This window comes from Euprymna scolopes, chromosome 28 (assembly GCF_053919585.1).
Source record: "Euprymna scolopes isolate OS-2025 chromosome 28, ASM5391958v1, whole genome shotgun sequence".
NCBI lineage: Eukaryota > Metazoa > Mollusca > Cephalopoda > Sepiida > Sepiolidae > Euprymna > Euprymna scolopes.
Window position 1 is genome coordinate 91,279,334 of NC_136509.1, and position 22,816 is coordinate 91,302,149.

The 22,816-nt window shown below is 32.4% G+C and overlaps 1 protein-coding gene and 1 pseudogene across 21 annotated transcripts in view; both read right to left on the reverse strand.

The window, feature by feature from the left end:
* Positions 1 to 22,816, reverse strand: part of LOC145249721 (E3 ubiquitin-protein ligase NEDD4-like) — a 622,527-nt gene that overhangs the window by 266,089 nt on the left and 333,622 nt on the right. For all 21 annotated transcript variants that reach the window (XM_080111610.1, XM_080111606.1, XM_080111604.1 and 18 more), the window contains one exon: positions 11,161 to 11,246. In XM_080111610.1, coding sequence (XP_079967736.1) covers positions 11,161 to 11,246 — 86 coding nt within the window. The remainder of the gene's footprint in view (positions 1 to 11,160; positions 11,247 to 22,816) is intronic.
* Positions 10,675 to 10,792, reverse strand: LOC145249920 (5S ribosomal RNA; annotated as a pseudogene).

Consider the following 22,816-nt stretch of genomic DNA (forward strand, 5'->3'; position numbering starts at 1 on the left):
GAATAGCAATTGTCTGATATAATGGGTTTCCCCTTATATCAGACAACTGACTAATTGCTTTCTGGACGTTCCTGGCATGAGGCCGAGAAACACACCTTCGCTTCAGATTAGTTTCGCTTTTATATGAAAAAGCCGAACACACACGAGGGGAGCCAAAATAGCAAGAATTTTGTAAAAGTCGATGTAAATAAATCTAGACGCCATGCGTGTTCGCAAATCGTACATATTATGATCTAGGGGATATATAAACAGTTCTAAGACATAGTAACCCCCCCCACCTCCTCTGAGAAGCCCGGCGTAAAAAGTCTTTGCCGGACATACATAAAATGTGCACACACATTTTGACTTTTGTATGTATATATAAATATATAGACTAGCATGGATACCTGGCGTTGCCCGGATAGACATGAAGTTCGCTATGGACACAGCTGCTATACTAAGGATATTGAGCAACGCCTGGAAAAGAACGGAAGAAGTAGGTGACAACTTCCCCACCAGATATTTCGGCAGCCCCACCCCCCGGCAGTAGGCAGGCTCAAACCTGGAATGCGAAATATAAAAGAAAAAAGCTAATGCACTGTCATGGCCACGACTTATGACGTCATGAGCCTTCAAAATAACGTTTTTTAAAGCATACATTCAGTTTGCTACATGTATGTGACTTGCAAAAATCTTGACACAAAAAGTGACCTCTCCTTGCAAGAAATGGTCCAGTTGACCACCACAGGATTTTTTTTTTCTTCTAATTTTCAGATATGCGTTTGAGGAATCGCTTTTTCAGACGATACCGGTTTTGACCTGGCCCAATGTGACCGACTAAAGTTTTTAGCAGACATACAAACACATACACAGACACACACACAGACAGTCAGTTCAGATTTAAATAGCAGATTAGATGGGGTACCCGGCATTGCCTAGGTGTGGAGAGGTTTTATGGTAAGGGTATGAGTAATGGAGCCCCCCCCCCAAAAAGAAATGTTTAAAAGAAAAAAAAAAAAAAAATTAACCCCCTAAAAAATGAAAATAGCAGCAAGTACCCATGCGAGCACAAAAAAAATTAACCACAGTAGCCAGGCTCGAACCTGTAATACGAGGGAGAAAAGGCTTAAATTTTAAGGATCTTAAGGCTTTGAAATTTAAGATAAAGAAACTGAAATTTGAGAAATATTTAATATGAGTATTACTACTGTTAAAATTTTACTAAAAAAATTAAAAATATCCAAAGTTTCCTGAAAGGCTTCCACCTTCTCATAGATGAAACAAAATTAAACTAAATATAGCACATATTACCCCCCCTTTATCCCTAGCAGTAGTGTTCCAAAATTCAGATTGATTGGTTAATTAGTGGCAGATTCACTTCTATCCCTAGGAATATAGAAATATATACGTAACTTTTATGTAACTATTGGACTTTATTTGCATGTATTATGCAAACATTTTTTTTTTTTTTTTGTTAACACACGTTTGTGTAGATAATGCCATTAAGTGAAAGGTTAATTTCATCCACGGTCCTGGAAATAATAAAAAAACATAAAAGTGAGAAATGAAACTTGCACAAATCCAAATCCGTCTTCTTTGACAAAAGAGGGATGAACACCTTGTGTTCAAAAATGACACCCACGAGAAGGGTCAGGTGGTCTTCCTCACACACCCATACACAATTATTATTTTGATGCGTTCACGGATTTGTGATACCTGGTTGAAGCAAACATTAGGGATTCAACTGAATTTAAAATCAAACTTAATTTGCTAATTCCATAGTCTGTGTGTGTATCCATTAACCCCCTATTTTATTTTGATGTATTCATGGCAGTCATTTTCTTTCCAAAGTTGTTCTTTAATAAAAAAAAAAAAAAAAAATTAAAATAAACAAAAAAAAAATAAAACACTTTGGACATGACAAATGAGGAAGCAATCAACAGCAAGCTTGTGTTTCGCCATAATTACGTTAATTAAGTTATATCAATTAAGACAACTAGCAATTTATCCGTCCCGTCCCTTCTGCTAGTGGAGAAACTGCTGCTGCTGCTACTGCTACTTCTTCATGCAACAAGTTTTGACGATTGTTTTTTACGGTTTTTTTTCCAATCCAGATCCATAAAACGAAAGACAAGGATTTAATTCAGATGAATGAAAGTACCTGTGTGGACAGCTTTGATCTTATCTGTCTTATTGCATATCAATTCTCTTTTCAGAATCCTAGCATCCTGTAGAAAATTCAAAAAGCTTTCTATGCCTTTTCTTGGCCCTCGGGACAAGATCAAAGTGTAGTATCTGTTCTTCAGATGCTGCACTTCTATTTCTTGTTCTCTTTCGGTGGAGGAGAAATCCTTCACGACTGAGACAATTTTTATTTTTGTACCTTTTCTCCACGAGGCATAGTAAATAGGTACTCTAATAGCTTCTTGCCCTGAACAGCTAGACTTTGGAATCTTCTTCCTGCTACCTGGTTCTCTAACTGTACCGATGCACAGAAATTTAAATGTAACGTAAACCAACATCTTGTTAATCTTTCTTAGGCATGGTCCCAAACACTAGCCCCTTATGTCCAAGTGGCGATATGCCTTGTTTGAGGTGGAGGGGGGGGTGAAAGTGAGTAAAAAAAAAAATATATATATATATATATATATATATATATATATGTCAGTCTGACTGCCAAGTGTGCACAACGCTGAGAGACTTATTCTCCCAATCTTTATATTAAGTGGAAGAGTTCATTATTATCCATAAGGTGGTCACCACAACAAACACATCACACCTTTTGAATTCTAACAACTACAGTTTGTTGGAAAAAAAAGAAAGAACCAAAGAAGCATTCTTTCTAGCATTCACCAATAAAAGCCACTGTTAGATACACTTTAAGGTCAGAGGTTATATGAGTCGAAACGTCGTGAGAACAACACTCAAGATAAGAACAGTAGGCCAAACAATTCAAATACTACACAATGGTTTTTGTTTTTCCTTTAAATATTTATTACTTTTCAGATATATTGCTATGAAACTAAACAGTGTGACTGAAAAGACACTAGTCTTTAACACGTTGTCATTCGAATTAAAAACACCGGTTCTGATCCAGAATTTCTCCTTTATTAAAAAAAAAAAAAAAAAAAAAATCTGTGATGAAACAAAAATATCATATTCCAAACATCATAAATTGATCAAGTAGTTTTAGTTTAATATGAACAAAGAAACAGTTAATCAATTAATAAGAATTCATAGGCATTACAAAAAATCTCACAAGTTTGAATTATTGAGTTACCTCCCTTTGTCACTTTTTTTTTTTTTAAATTGTTTTCAAAATGGCAGACAAGACCACTGTTCTTAGGTTAGTTATAAAATTTGATTTTCTTATTTAAAAATAAAACTACTTGAATATGATATTTTCGTTTTGTCACAGCTACATACAGACAGATTTTTCTTTATTTTTGTTTTGTTTTTGTTTTTTATATTGGGAGAATTCCGCACAAGAACCCAAACAACACTTCTGGTCAATGCTGTTTCGGACAGTCTGCAACATTAAGAGTTAATATCCCAAACAATATTTATTAAGAAAAGTAAATCCAAATGAATCAGTAAGGTTCTAGATTTTCGGAGTGGTTTCATTTTATTGTTGCCATTGGTTTATTATAGGAAAACTTCTAGAATCAAATACGTACAAGACAGGCCTAGTGAAGGTTACTAACATATATAACTAATTTTATTTAGAGTTATTGTTCAATGAGTTAGACTTCTGCATAGAGCACATGAAAATCATGCCTCGAGGTGTTTGGTCTGCAGAGTACAACAGCTATTCCTCATTACCACTACACCCCAATCATTATCACCCCAACAAAGAGTCGAGCTATAAGGTTGGTTGGTGGTTTTGTTTTACGGCATATCAACCCTTTTCAGGTTATTTAATGCCGAATCCAGTGATTTTGAAGAACAATTTTTTAATAGAATATATTTATTTTTTTCAAGTCGGTTTCTATTTAACCCATAGTTGGGACCCTAACAGGTACTACCACTCCGGGTCAGAGCGGACCTAGGAGCAATGGCAATTAAAGGGTGGCTCCACACTCCCCAAAGCCTGCAAACTGGGGCCTCACCACTGGATATAGTTTCAGGTCATATCCAGGACCATCGAGCTATAAGGAGTATTACACTGGTAGCATTGGTTTCCTCAATTCTTTCTAAAATCAGGGATCACATGAAGGTTGCCAACATCTGTAAGTTAAAGTTGTGCTATGGACCTGACTGGATTCAAACTTGGCACACACAGATCATCAGTTCAGGTAATTATCCATTTCATGACTGTCACCTCCGAAATACTAATTAAAAGATTGATTAGTTTATGTCATATCGAGTCTATACGAAGTTGATTTAATACGAAAACAATACATTTTGTAAAAAATTTGTTGAACATAGGTTTCTTTTTACTCATAGCTAGGTCGGTGGGAGTGAAGGCTCATACTTTTCAACGCTGTTCGTTTGTACCTGGATACAATAGAACCAATACAATTTTGAATTCAGCCGAGCATGGCACGAACTTAGAAAATCCCACACACTCACCGGTTTGTGCTAAGATTTTTTTTTATGTACCTCTAATCAAGGATGTTAGACATAAGGCCAAGTGCGAGTTTGATCAAAGGGTTTCTGTAGAACAAACTCGATTTAAATTTGACACACCCAGGTTTTCAGTTTGTGTAGTTAATTGCAACAGTATTGGGTGTGTGAAAATGACATAGGAAAGGGAAATTCCATTTTGTAATGAGATTAAAATTTTCCACTGGAAATTACGTGTTTTCTTTTTTTTTCTAAATTTTACTAGTTTGTTCAAGCTGGGATGGTTCACGGGGTATATTTGCAAGATAGTATTTAAAATTCCTTTTCAGGAGTCAAGTTGCTCCAGAAAGTTAAGCTAATGTGTTCAGGAAGTATTGTCATGGCTAGAGTCGGAATGGATTCGGGGGTGGAGTACCTTATGCAATATAAAAGTGATCACTAAATATTAGTGTTGCAATGATTAATCGGAATCGTGAATAAAAAAAGAAAAAGAAAAGAAAAGAATCAGATCTAAGGTATTAAAATCGGAAAAAAATTGTGCTGACTTTCCAATGCCAAAAATGATTCTTGGATTCTTGTGAATTTTTATTATTTGGTTTGTTTTTGTTTAAATCTGGATCTTCCATTTGGGCTACTAAAGATAAAAATGTATTAATTTTTAGCTACAAATAAAATTCAACTCTATAGATTACATGCACAAGTGTATTTTTACGTTCGCAAAAATATATACCCGATACCATATAGGTTTTTTACAGTAATCTAAAGGAAAGAAGAATTGATAGCTACATATTCAGTAATTTTAAAGATCAGAATCCGGACAAATTTTGGAATCATCCATCACTATTTACAAAAACTGCATAAATAAAAATATATTTAAGCATATTTTATGACTGCGCGAGTGTAATACTAATGTATACTAGATGAATTATGATTGTAGTTGTAAAATGAAATCTGCACATGGACATGAAAGTCACCGAGCAGAATTGTGCGATTGTAATTGTTAAGACTTTGGCTGTTAACAATGAAAAAGAGACACAAATACTGACTCAACAGGTCATGGGTAGACTATATCTTTTTACTTCTTTACCAGGAAGTTAGACACAAAGTCAAATGTGCTTTTGAAGATAAGCGCATTCTAGCCTACAAAAAATGTCTTAGCAGCTGTATCAGCATTTCCTTGTAGGGTTACCTCAGGCAATTAGACAGAAACTAATGCCTTCTCAGAAAGAAGGTAAAACTTGAGAGGGTGGACCTTTTAGGACTGGACAGATTAGTTAAGCAGTAATAAAGCTACTAGTGGACTAATTTATATCCTGAGTTTATGATACAGCACACACACACACACATTTGTAGTCATCGACATACAGTCCTGTTTCGTTGTATTACAACTCATCAGTGCCGCTAGACTAGCATCTCTCCCAAGCCAAGGATTGAACCTAGAACCGTCGTGTTGACAGTCGGCAGTTCTCCCACTCGACCACAGAAGGGACGCCCGCAAATAACTCGTCGGAATGTCTATTTAAATAGACATCCGCCACCACTCTTACAGTGCTCAAACCGCCTGTTTGTAGACAAACAAACAGCGAGCTTCGCATTTTTAAGCCATATATATATACACATACATACACACATATATATATATATATATATATATACACACATACATACATACATACAAGGACTGTTCCAAAAGTAAAGCCTCCTATTTTTTTAAACCCAAAAAGTTGAAGAGTTATGAAGACGGTAGTGGTACCATTAAAACGAATGACTTTATGCTTCAGAATTTATTTTTCTACATAGTCACCACCATTCTAAATGCACTTTTCCCAGCTATGAACGATGGTTGTGCAAAGGCATCTGGCACATGCTTTGTCATACGAAGATCATTCCAAAAATAAAACCTGCTATTTTTTTTTTAAACTCAAAAAAGTTAAAGAGCTACAAAGACAGGAGTGGTACCATTAAAATGAGCAACCTTTGTGCTCTAGAAGTTATTTTTCTATATGGTAACTACCATTCTCAATGCACCAGGTACCATTCTCAATGCAACAATGCAATTTGCAATCCCGTCTGATCCATTTGAAGAGAATAAAAAATAGGAGGCATTACTTTTGGTACGGAGTGTGTGTGAAAAAAAACAAAAAAAAAACAAGTTATTCATATATTCAGTAACATTTGATTGTCTTTTTTGTTTGTTTTTTCTTTTTTAAATATAAATGAATCTATGTATGTATGACTTCTGCCAACTTTTACTCTGATGACCTCCCTTCTAGTCTGGATTTGTTAGAGTTTACTGTTTGGACAAGAGTTATCCAAGTTAATATGTTTATAGGCAGTCTGACGTCAGTGAAGGGGATTTTTTTTTATATCTGTAATTTTAATTTCTAAAGCTATCTTTGCTGCTGTGGCCCTCCTATCTCCATCTACACCAAGATGGCTTGGAATCCAGCAGAAGGTGACATTTTTCTCGCTCAGTTTTTGCCCATATACTCAATCATGGAAATTTTTAAATAAAAATAAGTTTATATTATATTTCTCTTAGTCTGCCAGTCCATTCCACTTTTTCTCGGAAACTACTGGTCTGATCTGGCTGCAATTTTGTCTGAACCTTTGTAACTAAGGTACAGTAAACTAAGTATTATGGTATTCGTTCAGTGTAAAGTAAAGGGCTAATAGGGAGTAATATTTAGTGCAAAAATGAGCACAAATTTAAACATATTCAACCATCAACTTGGAAAATGCACTTATTCTAATTGAATGGGTTATGACTGTCTGCATTTTTTAACCGGCTAAAACGTTTAATATATATTACAGATCAGAACAACATCAGTATCATCAGTTTTAAATCCAAAGGAAGAGGATTTATGTGTTTGGATTTGAAACAGACGGTATTGATGTTCAGATCTTCTGTAATACATAATTAATATTACATTTTTTTAATTTTGGAAATAATTGAGCACTGTGCTGGGGTTCTCTCTCACTAATTATATAATCTCTCATATTCTGAAAATTATATATAATTCACATTAGACCCTCTGCATAATCACTGGTGTTTGCTCAAAGATATACTTTTGCATTGTGTTCTGCAATCCTGAACATGCTGCCTCACAATTGTGTGAATGAACATGTATCACTGTCACATTTTTAAAGTTCAGTATTGTCTAACTATCATGATATTCTAAAGTTTTAGGCATTCCCTAATTAGCCTAGTAGCTTGTCTATTGCTAATGATTTTATGATCATCGCTTAATAAAGGAGAAAAAAAAATCAAGACAAAACAAAGATAAACATAGTTAAACTTATTCGTCAATTCAATTATAAGAATTTTTGATACCATGAAATTTCAGAGCCCAATGCTTCTCGTCAGAAAAGGAGTAATGAGCTAGGTTACAGATATTTATGTCGACATTCACTTACAAATAGAAGGGATGGTGGATATAGGGTGTGGTTGCAAGAGACAGAAAAATATTTTAGAATAGTCGGTGCTGGGGATGAAGAAAAATGGCAGGCAGCACTATTGACTACTAGGGGCCCGGTTGGCCTCTTCATTAACGGATTAATGGCAAATAATGAAGGGTTAACTTGGCTAGAATTGAAAAGGGCCTTAGAAGATTATTATGGGATAGTCGCAAATCCCAACAAGAACATAATAGAATTAGCTAATATAAGACAGGGTAGAGAAGAAACTATTCAAGATTATATGCAGAGAATAGTGCGATTAGCAGAAGGACCATATAGTGCCATAGATGCAGGTAATGAATTATTAAAAAAAAACGAGTTCTCAGATTTTTTATAGAAGGCCTCAGAGATAAGGATGTGAAAATGGCCGTAATTGACGTCATTGACCCATATTTTGACCAGCTCGGCGTTTGCTTTTGGTCTTACCTGCAACCGAATTACGTCATCTCCAGGTCATCCCATTCTCGGTTTCATTTTTGTCGGCCAGGATTGAAGTTCATTCGAACCTTGCTCCATATAACGGCCTCACCCATAAAACGACTTGCGTCATAGGACCAGGTCATCCAATTCCCGGGTTCCATTTTTGTTGGCCCGGATTTTGAGTTCATCCGCACCTTGCCTCTCCATAACATATATAATGGCAACATTCTGTCTCTTGAGGCAATGGCATTCTGCATTTAGTTTGGTTTACTACAGTGCCTGCTGTGGCTAACCAAGTGCAGGCCTGGGCAGGTAATAAGAGAACCTTGGTTTGCTCATTTATCAGGTTCCCCTCTAGGCATTGCAGGCAGACTCCAATGGAAAGGCAAGCCAATACAGTTGGTGCCAGCACAGTGCCAGGACCTACCGGAAAGATGTTGGAACTCCAGTCCGGATTTTTTGTCAGGGTTTACTCCCTTAGCCTTTACAAGGCATCCACAGTGGCAGTGGGGCTATTTGCCCATAGCTGGAGGATTCTTCATGGCTCACAACAAATAACTAAATGACCAAAATAAAAACAAACTTTGTTTTTTACCTTCAGTCACTATTGTTGTTTTTGTTGTATTTTTTTTTAAATTAGTGACGTTAAGGATTTCCAACTGACGATCCGCAAAGTTAAGAATCGAATAACGAAATGACCAAAATAAAAACACACTTTTTTTTTCATATATTTATGTATCTGTATGTATGTATGTATGTGTGTGTGTGTGTGTATATCTATATGTATGTATGTGATATATAAAGTGGATTTATAAAGAAATCTAATAAGTCTTTATATAGGGACCTATCAGGGTATATGAAGCTCTACACTTATGGGTGGAGCATAAAATAATAATTCAAAGCAAAACAAATATGTCAGTTCAATAAGGAAACCATGGTAGTGATTAAAATATAGGAACTTTTTTATTTGTAAGTTTTCAGCCAGAAATTTGGCGATTAAGGGGTAAAAGTTCAATGATTTGACCTTTGAGAACTCTACCAAACTCCTCCGACCATTTGGGGTCTAAACACTTGAAATTTTAGATATAGGTTCCTTGGACATGGATCTAATTTAATAACTTGATTTGAGCCCAAAATAAATGTTAAGGGGTCAAAGTTAAAAAAATTGACGCTTTTTTTTTTTTTTTGCTCAACATACACCTCTAAACATCCGGGCAATGCCGGGCTGAAATGCTAGTATGTGTATATATATATATATATATATATATATATATATATATATATATATATATATATACACATACATACATACATAGGAAGATTGGTAGAATATTCATAATTAATACAGAATGTTAGTACAAATAGTTGGGTTTAGTGACTTGATTTTTAAAATTCAAAATGGTGTAATGGAAACATTAAAAGGTATCTGCAGCTTGTCTTCCAATTTTCAGATTTTAATCAAGTCAAATCACACTTTATTTCCTTTTAACAGATTGATTTTTACTATTTCTTCTGATGAGTTAAGGGTATAATAGATTCACTGATTGATATAATAATTAAGTGATTGATTTTGCGCTACAAAACAGATACTGTCAAGAATTTTAACTGTCAACTGAATTAAAGGAATAAATTATAAGATGGTCAACATCATGAATTTTGGAATATAGTTTTTTGTCATTTATTCCCTATATACACACACACACCGGAGGTTTATATTTTGAATAATACTGCATGGCCAAAATATATGGAAATAAAAACATGTTATGCCCACATAAAGGAAAAATAACACCAAAAATATGATCATCTAAGGTTAGTGTATTTATTAAAATAATTGTACTGTAAAACTTATGAACTATTTATACTGACGATTTTGGATTATGTAGGTGATGGGTAGTATATAATAAAGAAAAAAAAAACTTCCAAATTGTGAATGTATTCGACTGTCTGTGAGGAGGACTATCTCTATGTCGATGTGACTTTTTGTTGCTTGGTTTTCATGTATATTCTTAGCGCTGATGAATGCCCTACAAATAATAAAACCATCTATGCAGAAAACTATAAAAACATAATAAAGGGTTGAAACCATAGTACGCTTGTATCGTTCAGTCTTGAAAGATGAAGGATCCCCTGTAGGGCCAACTGCACGTTTAATTCTGAGGCAAGGGTTGCGCAATCCACAACCACACCTCTCCTGAATCAGCACTGCTTGAGTCCAGGACGACTGGAAACAATGCCGAGATAAGCGTAGAGCACATACAGCACCTGGAAGTCCCAAACGGTCACCCATATGGTACTGGCCAGGCTCATCGTTGCTTAACTTCAGTGATCTGACGGGAACCAGTGTGTCAAACGTGATTATGCCGTATTCTATATATATTCTTGTATAGTAAATATAATTTAACCTTTTTTGAGATGAATATTAAAATGAGTATCTGTTCCCCATGTAGTGGTATATTATATAAAATGTGTGTGTGTGTGCACATGTTTTACAGCCTCATGTTTCCTCACACTAAAAAATGAATTACATTATATTTTTATAGAAGATAATCCATATGCAGTTGTCATTCTGTTATACGTTCTTTACTATTTAATCTGAAGGGAGGATATATGAATGCATCCTTTTTTTTTTTTTTTTTTCATCTCCCGATAATATTCCTGACGGTGATGCAGTAACACTGAAACTCAGCCTGTCAAGCCTCAAGTCCACACATTGTAAATGTATTTTATCTTACTTACCTAGCACCGAATATATCCTTTTTTGCTAAATTAGTCCCAGCAATAATCCGTACACGGAGAACTTGAGTCGTTCCTGGCTGGTCACTCTGGAAAAAAAAGAAAGAAAGGAATGATATATTTTGGATTTAAAATGGGAGAGGGGATAGTTCTTAGTTTTAAAAATTATATAAAAAACTAAAATCAATAAAATTTGAAAATCCATGCAATATTAAGGTGACAGTGTAGAACGCCTATTTTGTATTATTCAAACTACTGTCCTCATCTTCAGTGTTATTTTCACAATGTTCCGATCCTTGTAACCTTCAACCTTCTTCAGGTGTATTTTGTCGCACTTGAGAATCTGCGTGGAATTTCGAACGGAACCATTTATTTAATCCATGGGTTGGTTGGGTATTTTTTTTTTTTTTTGTTGTTTTACAGCATATCAACCCTTTTCGGGTTATTTAATGCCGAATCCAAAGATTTTGAAGAAAAATTTTTTAATAGAATATATTTGTTGTTTTCAAGTCGGTTTCTATTTAACCCATAGTTGGGATCCTAACAGGTACTACCACTCTGAGTCAGAGTGGACCTGGGAGCAATGGTAATTAAAGGGTGGTTCCACACTCCCCAAAGCCTGCAAGCTGGGGCCTCACCACTGGATATAGTTTAAGGTCATATCCAGGACCTTAATCCATGGGAGTAACATGTTATCATTTCGTAAGTCATAACTGGGTAGAAGTCCTAAATACTTCACAATTGTATTTTGAGTGTCACCCATACTGTAGACTGAACCTTAAACCTCCAGAAGAGTGTAACTTACAAGTGAATTTTACCATGTACTTTATACACTACCCTATGGCCGAAGACCTAGGTGTTCAAAATTCACATTAAACTGATGCAATGGCTTTATCTCATGTATGTTGGCAACCTTCACATGGTCCCTCTTGTTAAGTACCCAATTTTAAAAAGAATTGGTGACAATCAACACCAAAAACAAAGCTGATGTGGTATCATACAGATTCACATAGATTTTTTTTTTTTTTTTTTTTTTTTTACACAGGATTCACCACTTATCAAGCCCCAGAGGCCACTCAAGGATAAGGGTTAAAGAGTACAGTAGTCAATGGGACAATATCATAGTAATCGTTAGTAGTGTAAATTTGGTGAATTGGATTACTTAAGGCTCATCAAGAACTTGTTTACATTGGACTTGAAGACAACCATATCATAATCAGCTGGAAAGCAAGCAAACAGAGGACAATTCCACAGGTGTGCAGTTCTAAGAAAGAAGCTTTATTCTCGCAATGTCTTTGAAGACTCGATAATCACTTCAAAATAAGAAATAAAACAAAATGGTAGTAGAAACCAACCCAATAAATGTCATTTTGTTTTATTTCTTATTTTGAAGTGATTATCGAGTCTTCAAAGACAGCACAGCCATCTTTTCTTGTTCTCCGGAAGCGTTCAACATTATGCATTTTTCAAACCGAATAAACATTTTACCTTACATAAAAACACTAAAAACTTATCCAGTTAGGGAGAAAAGTAACTTATCTTGCCTTTGATAACATTTATTTGTTATATATTTGTTTTTTGTTGGGGTTTTTTTTTTACAACTTTTTCATACCTCCGTGGATTGTAATAAAAACTCGGATTATCCTTTTACCGTTAAATTTATATAGTAAATATCATTTGAAACTAAAGATGAATAAAGTTTATCCTCAAGTTCCGCGTGTTTTTGTTTTGTTATTTTTTTATTTATTTTTTTTTTACTTCCGGTTTTTTGTTGATCGTTCTGTTTTACGATGAATGCAACGAAGAAATCTTATCTAGTTAAAGTTTACAAGTTTTACAATAAGCAAACAAACATCGCTTTTTTTTTTAATAAGAATAACAGAATACTTTAAATCTTTTAAACAATCAGAAAGAACTTTTCCAGGGCATTCATCGTGAAGCAAGATGGTCAGCAGAAACAGAAAAAACACGCGGAACTTGGGGATAACCTGAGTAAATACATAATTTTTTGTGCTTGTTAAGATATCGTCAACAGATCGATTTTTAAAATACGTTGTTTTAAGCAAACACAATATTACCTATTTAATTGTCATACCGAAATTGTAATATATCCAAAAATTACGAAAAATCAGTAGAAATTTATAGTTAAAAGTAATTTTGTTCTATTCGATGAATTTTCGTGATTTTTGGGTATATTACTATTTTCGACATGACAATTACGTAATATTGTTTTTGCTTCAAACGATATATTTAAAAAAAATCGATTTATCGACTATAGCTTAACAAGCACCTAATTTTTTTTAAATCTTAAGAAAATTAAATCTAAAAAAAAAAAAAAAATAGGAAAAAAATCTATTTGTTGCTGCAAAAGTGTCAACAACAAACGACTTAACCAGTTTTTTTTTTTACATATCTCATATTACGAACAATATACATTTTAATAAAACAAAAACAATTCTCGTCTCGCATCCAGTTCAATATTATATTGACAATTTAGCATTTTATTCTCATGAACTAAAATAGCAGACAAAAGAAAACAGAAAAGTTTACAAATAAGATTAAAAAAAAAAAAGATGCGATAATAAAAATGTCTGCATTGCGACTGAAGTGGCATAAAGTCGACTTCAGTTTTGATTGACTATGGGTGGGCGGACATTTTGGCCAACGGACGAAATGGTGAAATTCACTATAAGAATTTTTATTCTTCCTTTCAAAATTATTCTCTTGAAATTAAAAGTAAAAATTTAAATTAAAAAAAGAAAATGAAGATTTAAATGCAAAATATTATTTCACTTCCCTTGCATTTAATTTGGCAATAAATACTTCGAAAATATCGATTTATTCGAAAAAGCAAAAAAAAAAAAAAAAAAAAAATCATTTGCAACTTTACTTTGCCATTAAAACAAGCAAAATTATGCAACCAAAGGAAATACATTTTAGCTAGTATATATAACGAACCAACAATCTCCAAAACACACACACACACACACACACACACACACAAAAGAGAAAAAAAAAGGAGATAATGCCTTGGAGGATGATATCATGATAGAAGAAAAACTATCTCCTCCTCGAATTGAGCATTGAAAATTAGTAATACTACATACACAGATAGATGCCAAACCTACAATTTTTAAAAGTAGGTGATAACTAAAGTGTCTGTACATCTGTTTACCTGTGATTCGCACGTCATTTTTTTAATTTACTGTAGATCAAATATTTGTAATAAAACCAAGTGCAATGGCGTAAAATAAAAACGATCTTAAAAATACTATTAAGAAAAAATGGGATACAGATGGTTGTTGATAATTCTCTGGACATTCAAAGAGTCTTTATCTTCATCAACAAAAATGTTTCTGAAGTTTTCAATAAAGAACTAGATAGAATATTAATTAAAAAAAATATATAAGCATTGTTTTAATGATTTGTCATTACAATTTTGTTAATTGGCACGTTTTAATAATCCAACAAGGTATTGAGATTTGATTAAAAATTACAAAATAATTGCAAAGTGGCTTTTTTCAGTAATTAGGGTTTTTTTTTTTTTAATTTTTTTTTATAAAATATCTTTAAGCAAATGGAAAGCATTTGTCTGCCCTTGATTATGGTTAGAAGTAGGGTTCAACTTTGCAATTTATAATCCGGAGTGAAATGGGGAACATTTTTAGCATCTTTTTTTGACATTGGATTTTATAGACAGGGTGTCCCAAAAGAAGCTGATGGTTTAAAAAAAAAAAAAAAAAAAAAAAAATTAATAACTTTCTAAATTTTTTATATTTTTCTTTTATTTTTTTTCAGATCATCTAGAGTAACCCTTCCAAGGTCATCAGAAGTCGTTACACTACCGAGGAGTAGGTATTTATCGTCTAGTATTTTTGGTTGAAGGAGTCAATTTCAGAAACTCAAAGAGAATTTCGACGAAACTCCAACAAGAAATCCCCCTACTCCCAATGCAATAAAACCAACCACAATAAATGTCCTTAAAAACAATATAGAGGAGGAAATAAGGGCCATGATGAGCTCTGAAACATTAAGTGATGTGCTGGACAATGCCCTGCAGAGAGCACAAAAGTGTGAAAATTAAAATGGTGGACAATTGAGTAACATCATTTTTCTTAACTAAAATTAGACCGTGTGAAAAACATAGCCTAGATTAAGTTGTGTAAATAAAATTAGAATAAGTAGACTTTGGTATCTTACTATATCTCAAAATATCACGGAGGGGCTCATCTACCTACATATGAAAATTGGTAAGCATAACTTAAATATGGAGGAAGTTAATTAAATTTAAAATCCATCAGCTTCTTTTGGGACACCCTGTATGTATAATTTCTTGGCTTTAGAAATCCAATGTTTTGCAGTTTAAAAAAAAAAAAAAAAAAAAAAACTCGATCCTTCCCAAATCAAACAATGCTTAAGTTGAATGGGAATTATAATTATTCTTACCTCTATCTCTACTATTATATAAAAGGGACTTTGTGTGTGAGTGAGCGAGTTCCCTATGAACTCCGAAAGAAATGTACTTTACGCATCTGGCAATGTTCTTAAATAGGTTTTATCTCAGAATATCTTCGATAAGTATCGATAATTGAAAAACACTGATGAGAAAAGGAGCAGGCAATTTTGATCAAAGTTAACACCCTACACAGCCTAACACCACAAGCACATTTGAGAAGTTTTATTACCCACACAAGCAAGTGCCGGCATATAAAATCAACAGTAGTTTCGTTGGTATGATAGGGCCGCATTCAAAATGAATGTTTCTGTTTAGAGCAAAATCGAAGCATGATACGTGATTTTTGCATTTTAAACTTTAATTCAAGCAATTATATATAAAAATAATTTCATAAAATCAACAGTAGGTCCTTTACAGTGTAATGTAAACTACAATGTATGATGTGGGGAGTCATGTAGAGCTTCCTCCTGGTGTACCGTGATGGTCCCCAACTATAGCAGACAATCAATTGATTTGATTAAAAATGGGCGATTTCATAGATTTCTACAGCAATAAAACTATGGAAATGTGAAACATTCGTCGATCCCAGACAACATTGAGTCTCCCCGCTAGTTAAATAAATTGGCTTTGTGGCTAGAAACAAAGTTTAGTATCTGTTCCGATGCTACACTTAGTTTATTCTGTCCTGTTAGTGAATGAGAAATCCTTCAAGATCGAGACATTTTTTTAAATATTTTATTCCAATTCAGGCTGACCCTTTTTTGGAAAGCAATTTTCCCCACATTAAAAGCCGACCTTGTGTCTAACTTTGCCCTCGTGGGGAGGTAAGTAAATAGGAAGTATATTCATAGAGGCGGGAACTTGTTCAGTGTAATAAATTGGGTTTTCAGCTAGTGGTGGGACGATTAATCGGAATCGTTAATCGTAAGAATCGTGTATTTTGGGAGGTATCGGAATCGGAATCGCATCGTTAAAAAATACCTTAATTTTCCGATTCCTTCATTACGATTCTTTTAGTCTGATGTTGAAAAAAAAGAAAAAAAATTTCCTGATATTTCTAACCGCAAGAGAGAAATGTAGCATGTTATAAAAAGAAACCAAAGAAATTCATTATTACCGGGGCAATGCTTAGTGCCCCCTCCCTTACAAGGTTCATTCATTCAGATCTATTGTAATCAAAACTACAAAAGAGTTAACTTGAAAAGAAGTATGCAGGGCTATACATTGCGAGTAAAAATAAAAAATACGCCTATCTTTTTGGCGATTGTTTTTTTTTTTACTAACAAATCTTCTAATACTGAATGAAAATGCTTTTTCAACTTATATTTTCTTAAAATAAAACGAGCAAAGTCAAATTATTTAAACAGTAAAAGGTTTAATAGAACAATATACTTTTTTTTTCTTTTTTTAAAAGAAGGCTTTTGAAAGAAATATCTCCAAAATGAAATTGATCACGTTGTACTATTTCGCAAAGTTTTGACAGTAGTCGGCTTCTTTTGAAGTTTCAAAAAAATCGACCCCTATACCTATCTCTTCCAAACCTAAAGTTATTAAATAACCCCTTCGTTAATTTAAGGGTAATTAATTCAATTCAGTCAAGTTTTTTTTTTTAATTTCATTGAAATAAAATCCATTATTTTTTTTTTTTTTTCTCCAGAAAGATAAAACCCTGAATTTGATTATATTAAAAGCAGAATAATATAATCTTTTTTCTAGAATTTTAAATTGAAAATTAAAAGTGTTTTGCGCAGTTTTTTGCCGAACGAAAAAGAAATTAATATATATATTTTTAAAAGGTTTTGTAATCAATTAATTTTTATGTCTAAATAATATTTACGATTAATTAAATAATTTCATTTTAAAAAGTATTTATAAATAGAATTTCACTTAAGACTTATAGTTTAGCAATATTGAACCGCATCAACCATGTGTGAATTGAACACAGTCAACCAAAAAAAAAAAAAATTTCAAAAGAAAATGCATATTTGCATTTCATTATGTAAACTTTTATACATTGGTTTAAAAAATTAAATTCTATAAGTTTTTTTTGTTAACTATCGGTTGGTACAATTTACCGCCCCATCCCTTTATATTTTTTTCTTTTTGTCTTTTTTAGCAGATTATTTTCAATTAATTATCCAAATAAGTGACTAGCTTTAAAACAAAATTTAATAGTAAATTATTTGTTTACAGATAAACTGAATTTTCTAATATGGCCCAAAGTCCAAAAAAAAGTCTTGCATAGAAACTGTTTGAAGTTGATGAAGATGATGAGTTGAAAGCCATTTGCAAAGTCTGTCAAATTAAAATATCGCGAGGAATAAAACCATCTAACATGACCACAACCAACATGTTAAAACATTTAACTATGAAGCATCCAAATAAATTGGAGGAGAAAAATAAAAAAGAAAAGGAACAAAAAATTACCAACTAGTCACTCAGAGCAGTTTTATTAGTGAGGGTCGAAATCGCAGTGCCTTTTTTTTTTTTTTTTTGCCTACGCCACCATCTATGTGTCACCAATTTTTTTAACCCTCCTTAACTTCAAAGAGTAAATACAATATACACAACTAAAAAAATAATTTTTTAAAATGCTGATTCTATTCATGAAAAATTCTTTTAACTAGAAATTAAAACTTAGGTAAAGATAGCTGACTGACAGCAACAGGAGCACTGGTTAACTACTGAACCACGTGAAAAGGTGTGGGGGGGAGGAAAAAAAAGGAAATTAAATGATTATAATAAATTATGATAACCGTCTTTGAAAGGCTCTAAACTCCTAAAATTTACTTCTTTAAAATTTTAGGCGGCACTCACCGGCGATTTTAAAGCACTCTCTCTCTCAAAAAAAAAAAAAAAAAAAAAAAAGATTTAATTTTTAAGTTTGGGAAAGATATATTTATTATAACCGAATTCCTGTATGAAGACTGGATCTACTTTATTGGACGTTAATTTGTGAGATAAGTAATTTTTCAATGTTTGATATGTTTTTATAGTTTCAATTATCAATTAAATTTTTTTTAATTGCATTTATTTTACAATTAATTTTAAAAAAAAACAGGGTTTTAAATGTATTTTTCAAGGTAACAAGCTTCGAAAGAAGTATAATAAAAAAAAATCACTTAATTTTTAATTTCGACAACCCTGAGAATTTAATTATTAAAAAAATATTGAAATGTGACATTTTTTTTATTTAACATTTCTATTAGTTCAATTAATTTTCTTTAAATAATTCATTTCACTCAACAAACTTCACCATTTTTTTTTTTTTAATCTTTTTCTGTAATTTTGGTAATTATGTTTGCTCAATTTTTTCATTTGTTTTTTATAGTGGTATCATTTTTATATGTGTTCCTTTGATATACCCTATTTCAAAATTAGTTTGGCTAAACTTATTCTTCACGTTAGAAACAACGTGTAAAAGCAATGAAAAAGTAAGAAAAAATAATAGGTGTTAACTACTCCTTGTGAATTATGGAGGTCTGAAGAACTGCCGTCACAAATACAACTATCAATAGCCAAACAAAAAATCGTTTTTGAAATTCCTTTAATTGTAACTTTTCGCTATACCTACCTTTTGGTATAAAACACAAAAACTTTCGATTAATGGCATTTCTCATATATGGTCGTTAACTTTGGAAAGGTTATTTTGTATCTACGGCGCCATGTCACGTGGTATATTGTTTTTTTTTTCATTACGCACGTTCATTTATAAATTATTAAATTAAATATTTATCTTTTTATATTTAATTAGTATATATTTTCTTTCTCTTCCGCTATATTTTTTTTATTTAATTCATTAAATCTGTTAATTATGAGGACCAAAATAATGAATCATATGTATTTATTCTCTAATTTTCTTGTTTTTGTTCTGTTATATAAATTCTATTTTATTTGTTTTTTCTCTGAAGGATAAATTCTATTTTCTTTGAGTTTTTTTTCTGTATTCCAATTAAGTAAAATAAATTTTCTCTAAAGTAAATTTTGCTAATTTTTCTGTTTAGTTTACTATATAATAATTTTATTTAAACCAAAACACGACGGTGTAGACATAAAATATCTCTTTCAAAGTTAGGGAACATATTTGGGAACTACCGACCATAAGTATAAAACTACCTGGTATATTTCAAAACAATAATTCCCTAGGAATCGGAATCGGAATCGTACTTGGTATCGGAATCGTTAATCAATATTTTCCTGGAATAGGAATCGTATAAAAATTAGGAATCGTCCCAACACTATTTTCAGCATTCGGCCAAATAAAGATAACAGATGGTAATAGTCCTAAAATGTAACAAAAACAGGGGAGACAATTTCAGGAAGTTTTTTCATAACTGTAATACACAAGCCCTAGATTTGCTTAATTTTGATTTAATTGTTTTCTTAAAGCAAACAAAAAAATGCCACAGGCATTCCAAGAATCACTGTTTAAAAACTATGAATTTTATAAGTCATACATCTTCAATGATGTTAGATTCAACAGAGCTGAGAGGGAAAAATAAAGAAATACCAAGGTCTTGTATACAACATAAAAAGAAACTGGAATCTTAGGAAGATCTCCATCATTCCAATAATTATATAAGAGCAACTGGACTCATGAAAAAGTTCCAAAACCAGCTGGCAAATATACCCGGTGAACAAAATGCAAGAGAGATTCAAACAATTGCACTTAAATGGACAATTAGAATCTTAAAAAGACCTATCGGTTGGAATATGAGAAAGCAGGTGAATGCCCTGCATCCAATAGGATGCCTCATCCCCGACTTGAACTGATAAGAAAATTGAAAAGAGAAAAAATATTCTTACTTCAAAATATCGAAAATTTATATATTAAAAACACAAAAACAAAAATTATTTTGTGTTATTAGAATTTTCGTAATTTTACTTTAATTCAATAAATTTTCAAGTAATGCTTTATTTTGTGTTATTGTACTGTTGTTGTCATATCCGGTCTATTGAATTGTCTCCTCCTGTTTTGAGATCTTCAAAAGAAAACAAAAAGTTGTTTACAAAACGGTAATGCAAATACACAAGTGCAAAAATTTATTATTAGCCCGTCAAGGCCTCAACAGTGACCATTGTAAATAAATAGAAACTACGATAGCAACGCCACGCCCAACATTGAGCTTGGCCTCGTTGGATTGTCAGGTAAATGAATATAGGTTAATAATTCCACTTTTTATGTCAACATAAAAGTCTTGTTAAACAACTCTGCTAAATTGACAGACAATGCCTGAGGGTCACGTAACTCGTGCTTATGTAAAAACCAAATTCGCAAACTGAATGAAACTGAAACGAAAAATCATTTGCAAGACTTATTTTTACATAAACATTAGGTCTCACTATACATTCACAAGTATGTTTTAGTCGACTAGTTTTAAGTAACTAGAGACTTCATAAAGTCCTTAAGATAAATGTTTATGTAAAAAGCAAATAAAAGGTATATCTTGCTCTACTTTGGTATTGAGCACTTTTGTATAAATCTCATTAAACTCATTGGATGTTTTAACCTGGAATGGAAAAACGAGATTTTAACTCGTTTTAATGCCTTTTTTCGTATTGAAAGTTTAACTCAAAATGGTCCCTCATTTAATAATATTAAAAACATCCAAACAATTTCTTTTATTACCACATTTTATTTGTTCTAGTTCCCATCAGATAATTCTTTAAGGGTTTAAAATGGTATATTTATTTCGTTTCAGTAAGTTCAGTAGTTCGGTTTTTACATAAACACGGGTCACGTGACCCATGGCCCTCGAACACTGCTCATTCTAAACTGTTTGGATTAAATAAAAGGCAAAGAAAATGATTAAAATGTAAAAGGACAAAATAAGGTGCTTGTGTACATTGTTTTAAACCAACGTATTTCAGGTCAAAACATTACGTACTTACTTGTCATGTTAAAATTAGTAAAACTAACAATTACGAAAAATGATCCAGTAGATGTGCTAGATTACGTGTATCAGAATTTGGGGGGAATTTTTGACACCCCTAACACGAAACTGTGAATAAAATATAAAAAACTTAAGCACTGCCAAAAATGGCCGAAAAATCAAGTTGTTTTTTTAAAACGAAATTACATTTATTAAAATCCATTATTTCTGAGTAACTTTTTTTTTTTCCAAAAAGATAAAACCCTGAATTTTATCATATAGAAAACAGAATAATGTAAAACTTTTTCTACTATTTTTAATTAAATTTTAAATGTTAAATTTTCCCAAAAAGTTAACAATTGACATTTTTTGTCTTGCACAAAAAACGTACATAAATATTAAAAAAAAAAAAAAAAAAAAAAAAAAAAAAGGTTTTTGAAAGAATTAATTTATTTGTTGTCTAACTAAGATTTAGGGTGATTTTCTATGAGAATATGCAAAACTATAATATAAGTACCTGGATTTCAAATAATTCCACTTATTCATTTAGGCAACCAGTTACTTCGCGTCGATCTAGACAATGTTTACGTTTGTACCTGGTAAAAAGCAAACTACGGAAGACCAAAGCGCAAAAAAAAAAAAAAAAAAAACTTATTTTTCAGTGACGAAAATTTCAATGTATTATTAACGCTGAGGCTGGCCAGTACCAGATGGGTGACCATTTGTATGAGTTTGGTTTTTAATGTGTATGTGGGTCAGGCTCCCCAAAATGGGGGGTGGGGGTGGGGGCAATTTAAAGCAGAATAAAAAAAATTATTTCAGCGCGTTTGGTTCACCGTAGTCGAAAGGCAGCAAACGTTTCCAAACGAGATCGAAAAAATATTTTTAACACAAACGGCACAATATTAATCGAATTTTTTTATTTTATAATTAAACACAAAAAAAAACTTGTTTGCATACCTTATTTTGATGTCTGAATATCAGAACTTCGATTGTGTTTAATTATCCCGCTTTTGAGTTTTGAAGTGTGAAATTCGAGGAATATGTTAAGTAAAATAATTAATTTAAGTTAAGCAAAACAAAAAAAATTTTTTTTAATATTTATACGAAAAAAGCCATTTTAAAATCTTTGATAAATAAATTAACTATTTCTTTTTAGCGGGCTGAATAATGCATGACCATTATTAAACAGGGCATACTTTGAAGAATCGATACAAAAAAAAAATTCGATTAATATTGTGCCGTTTGTGTTAAAAATATTTTTTCGATCTCGTTTGAAAACGTTTGCCGCCTTTCGACTATGGTGGACCAAACGCGCTGAAATAATTTT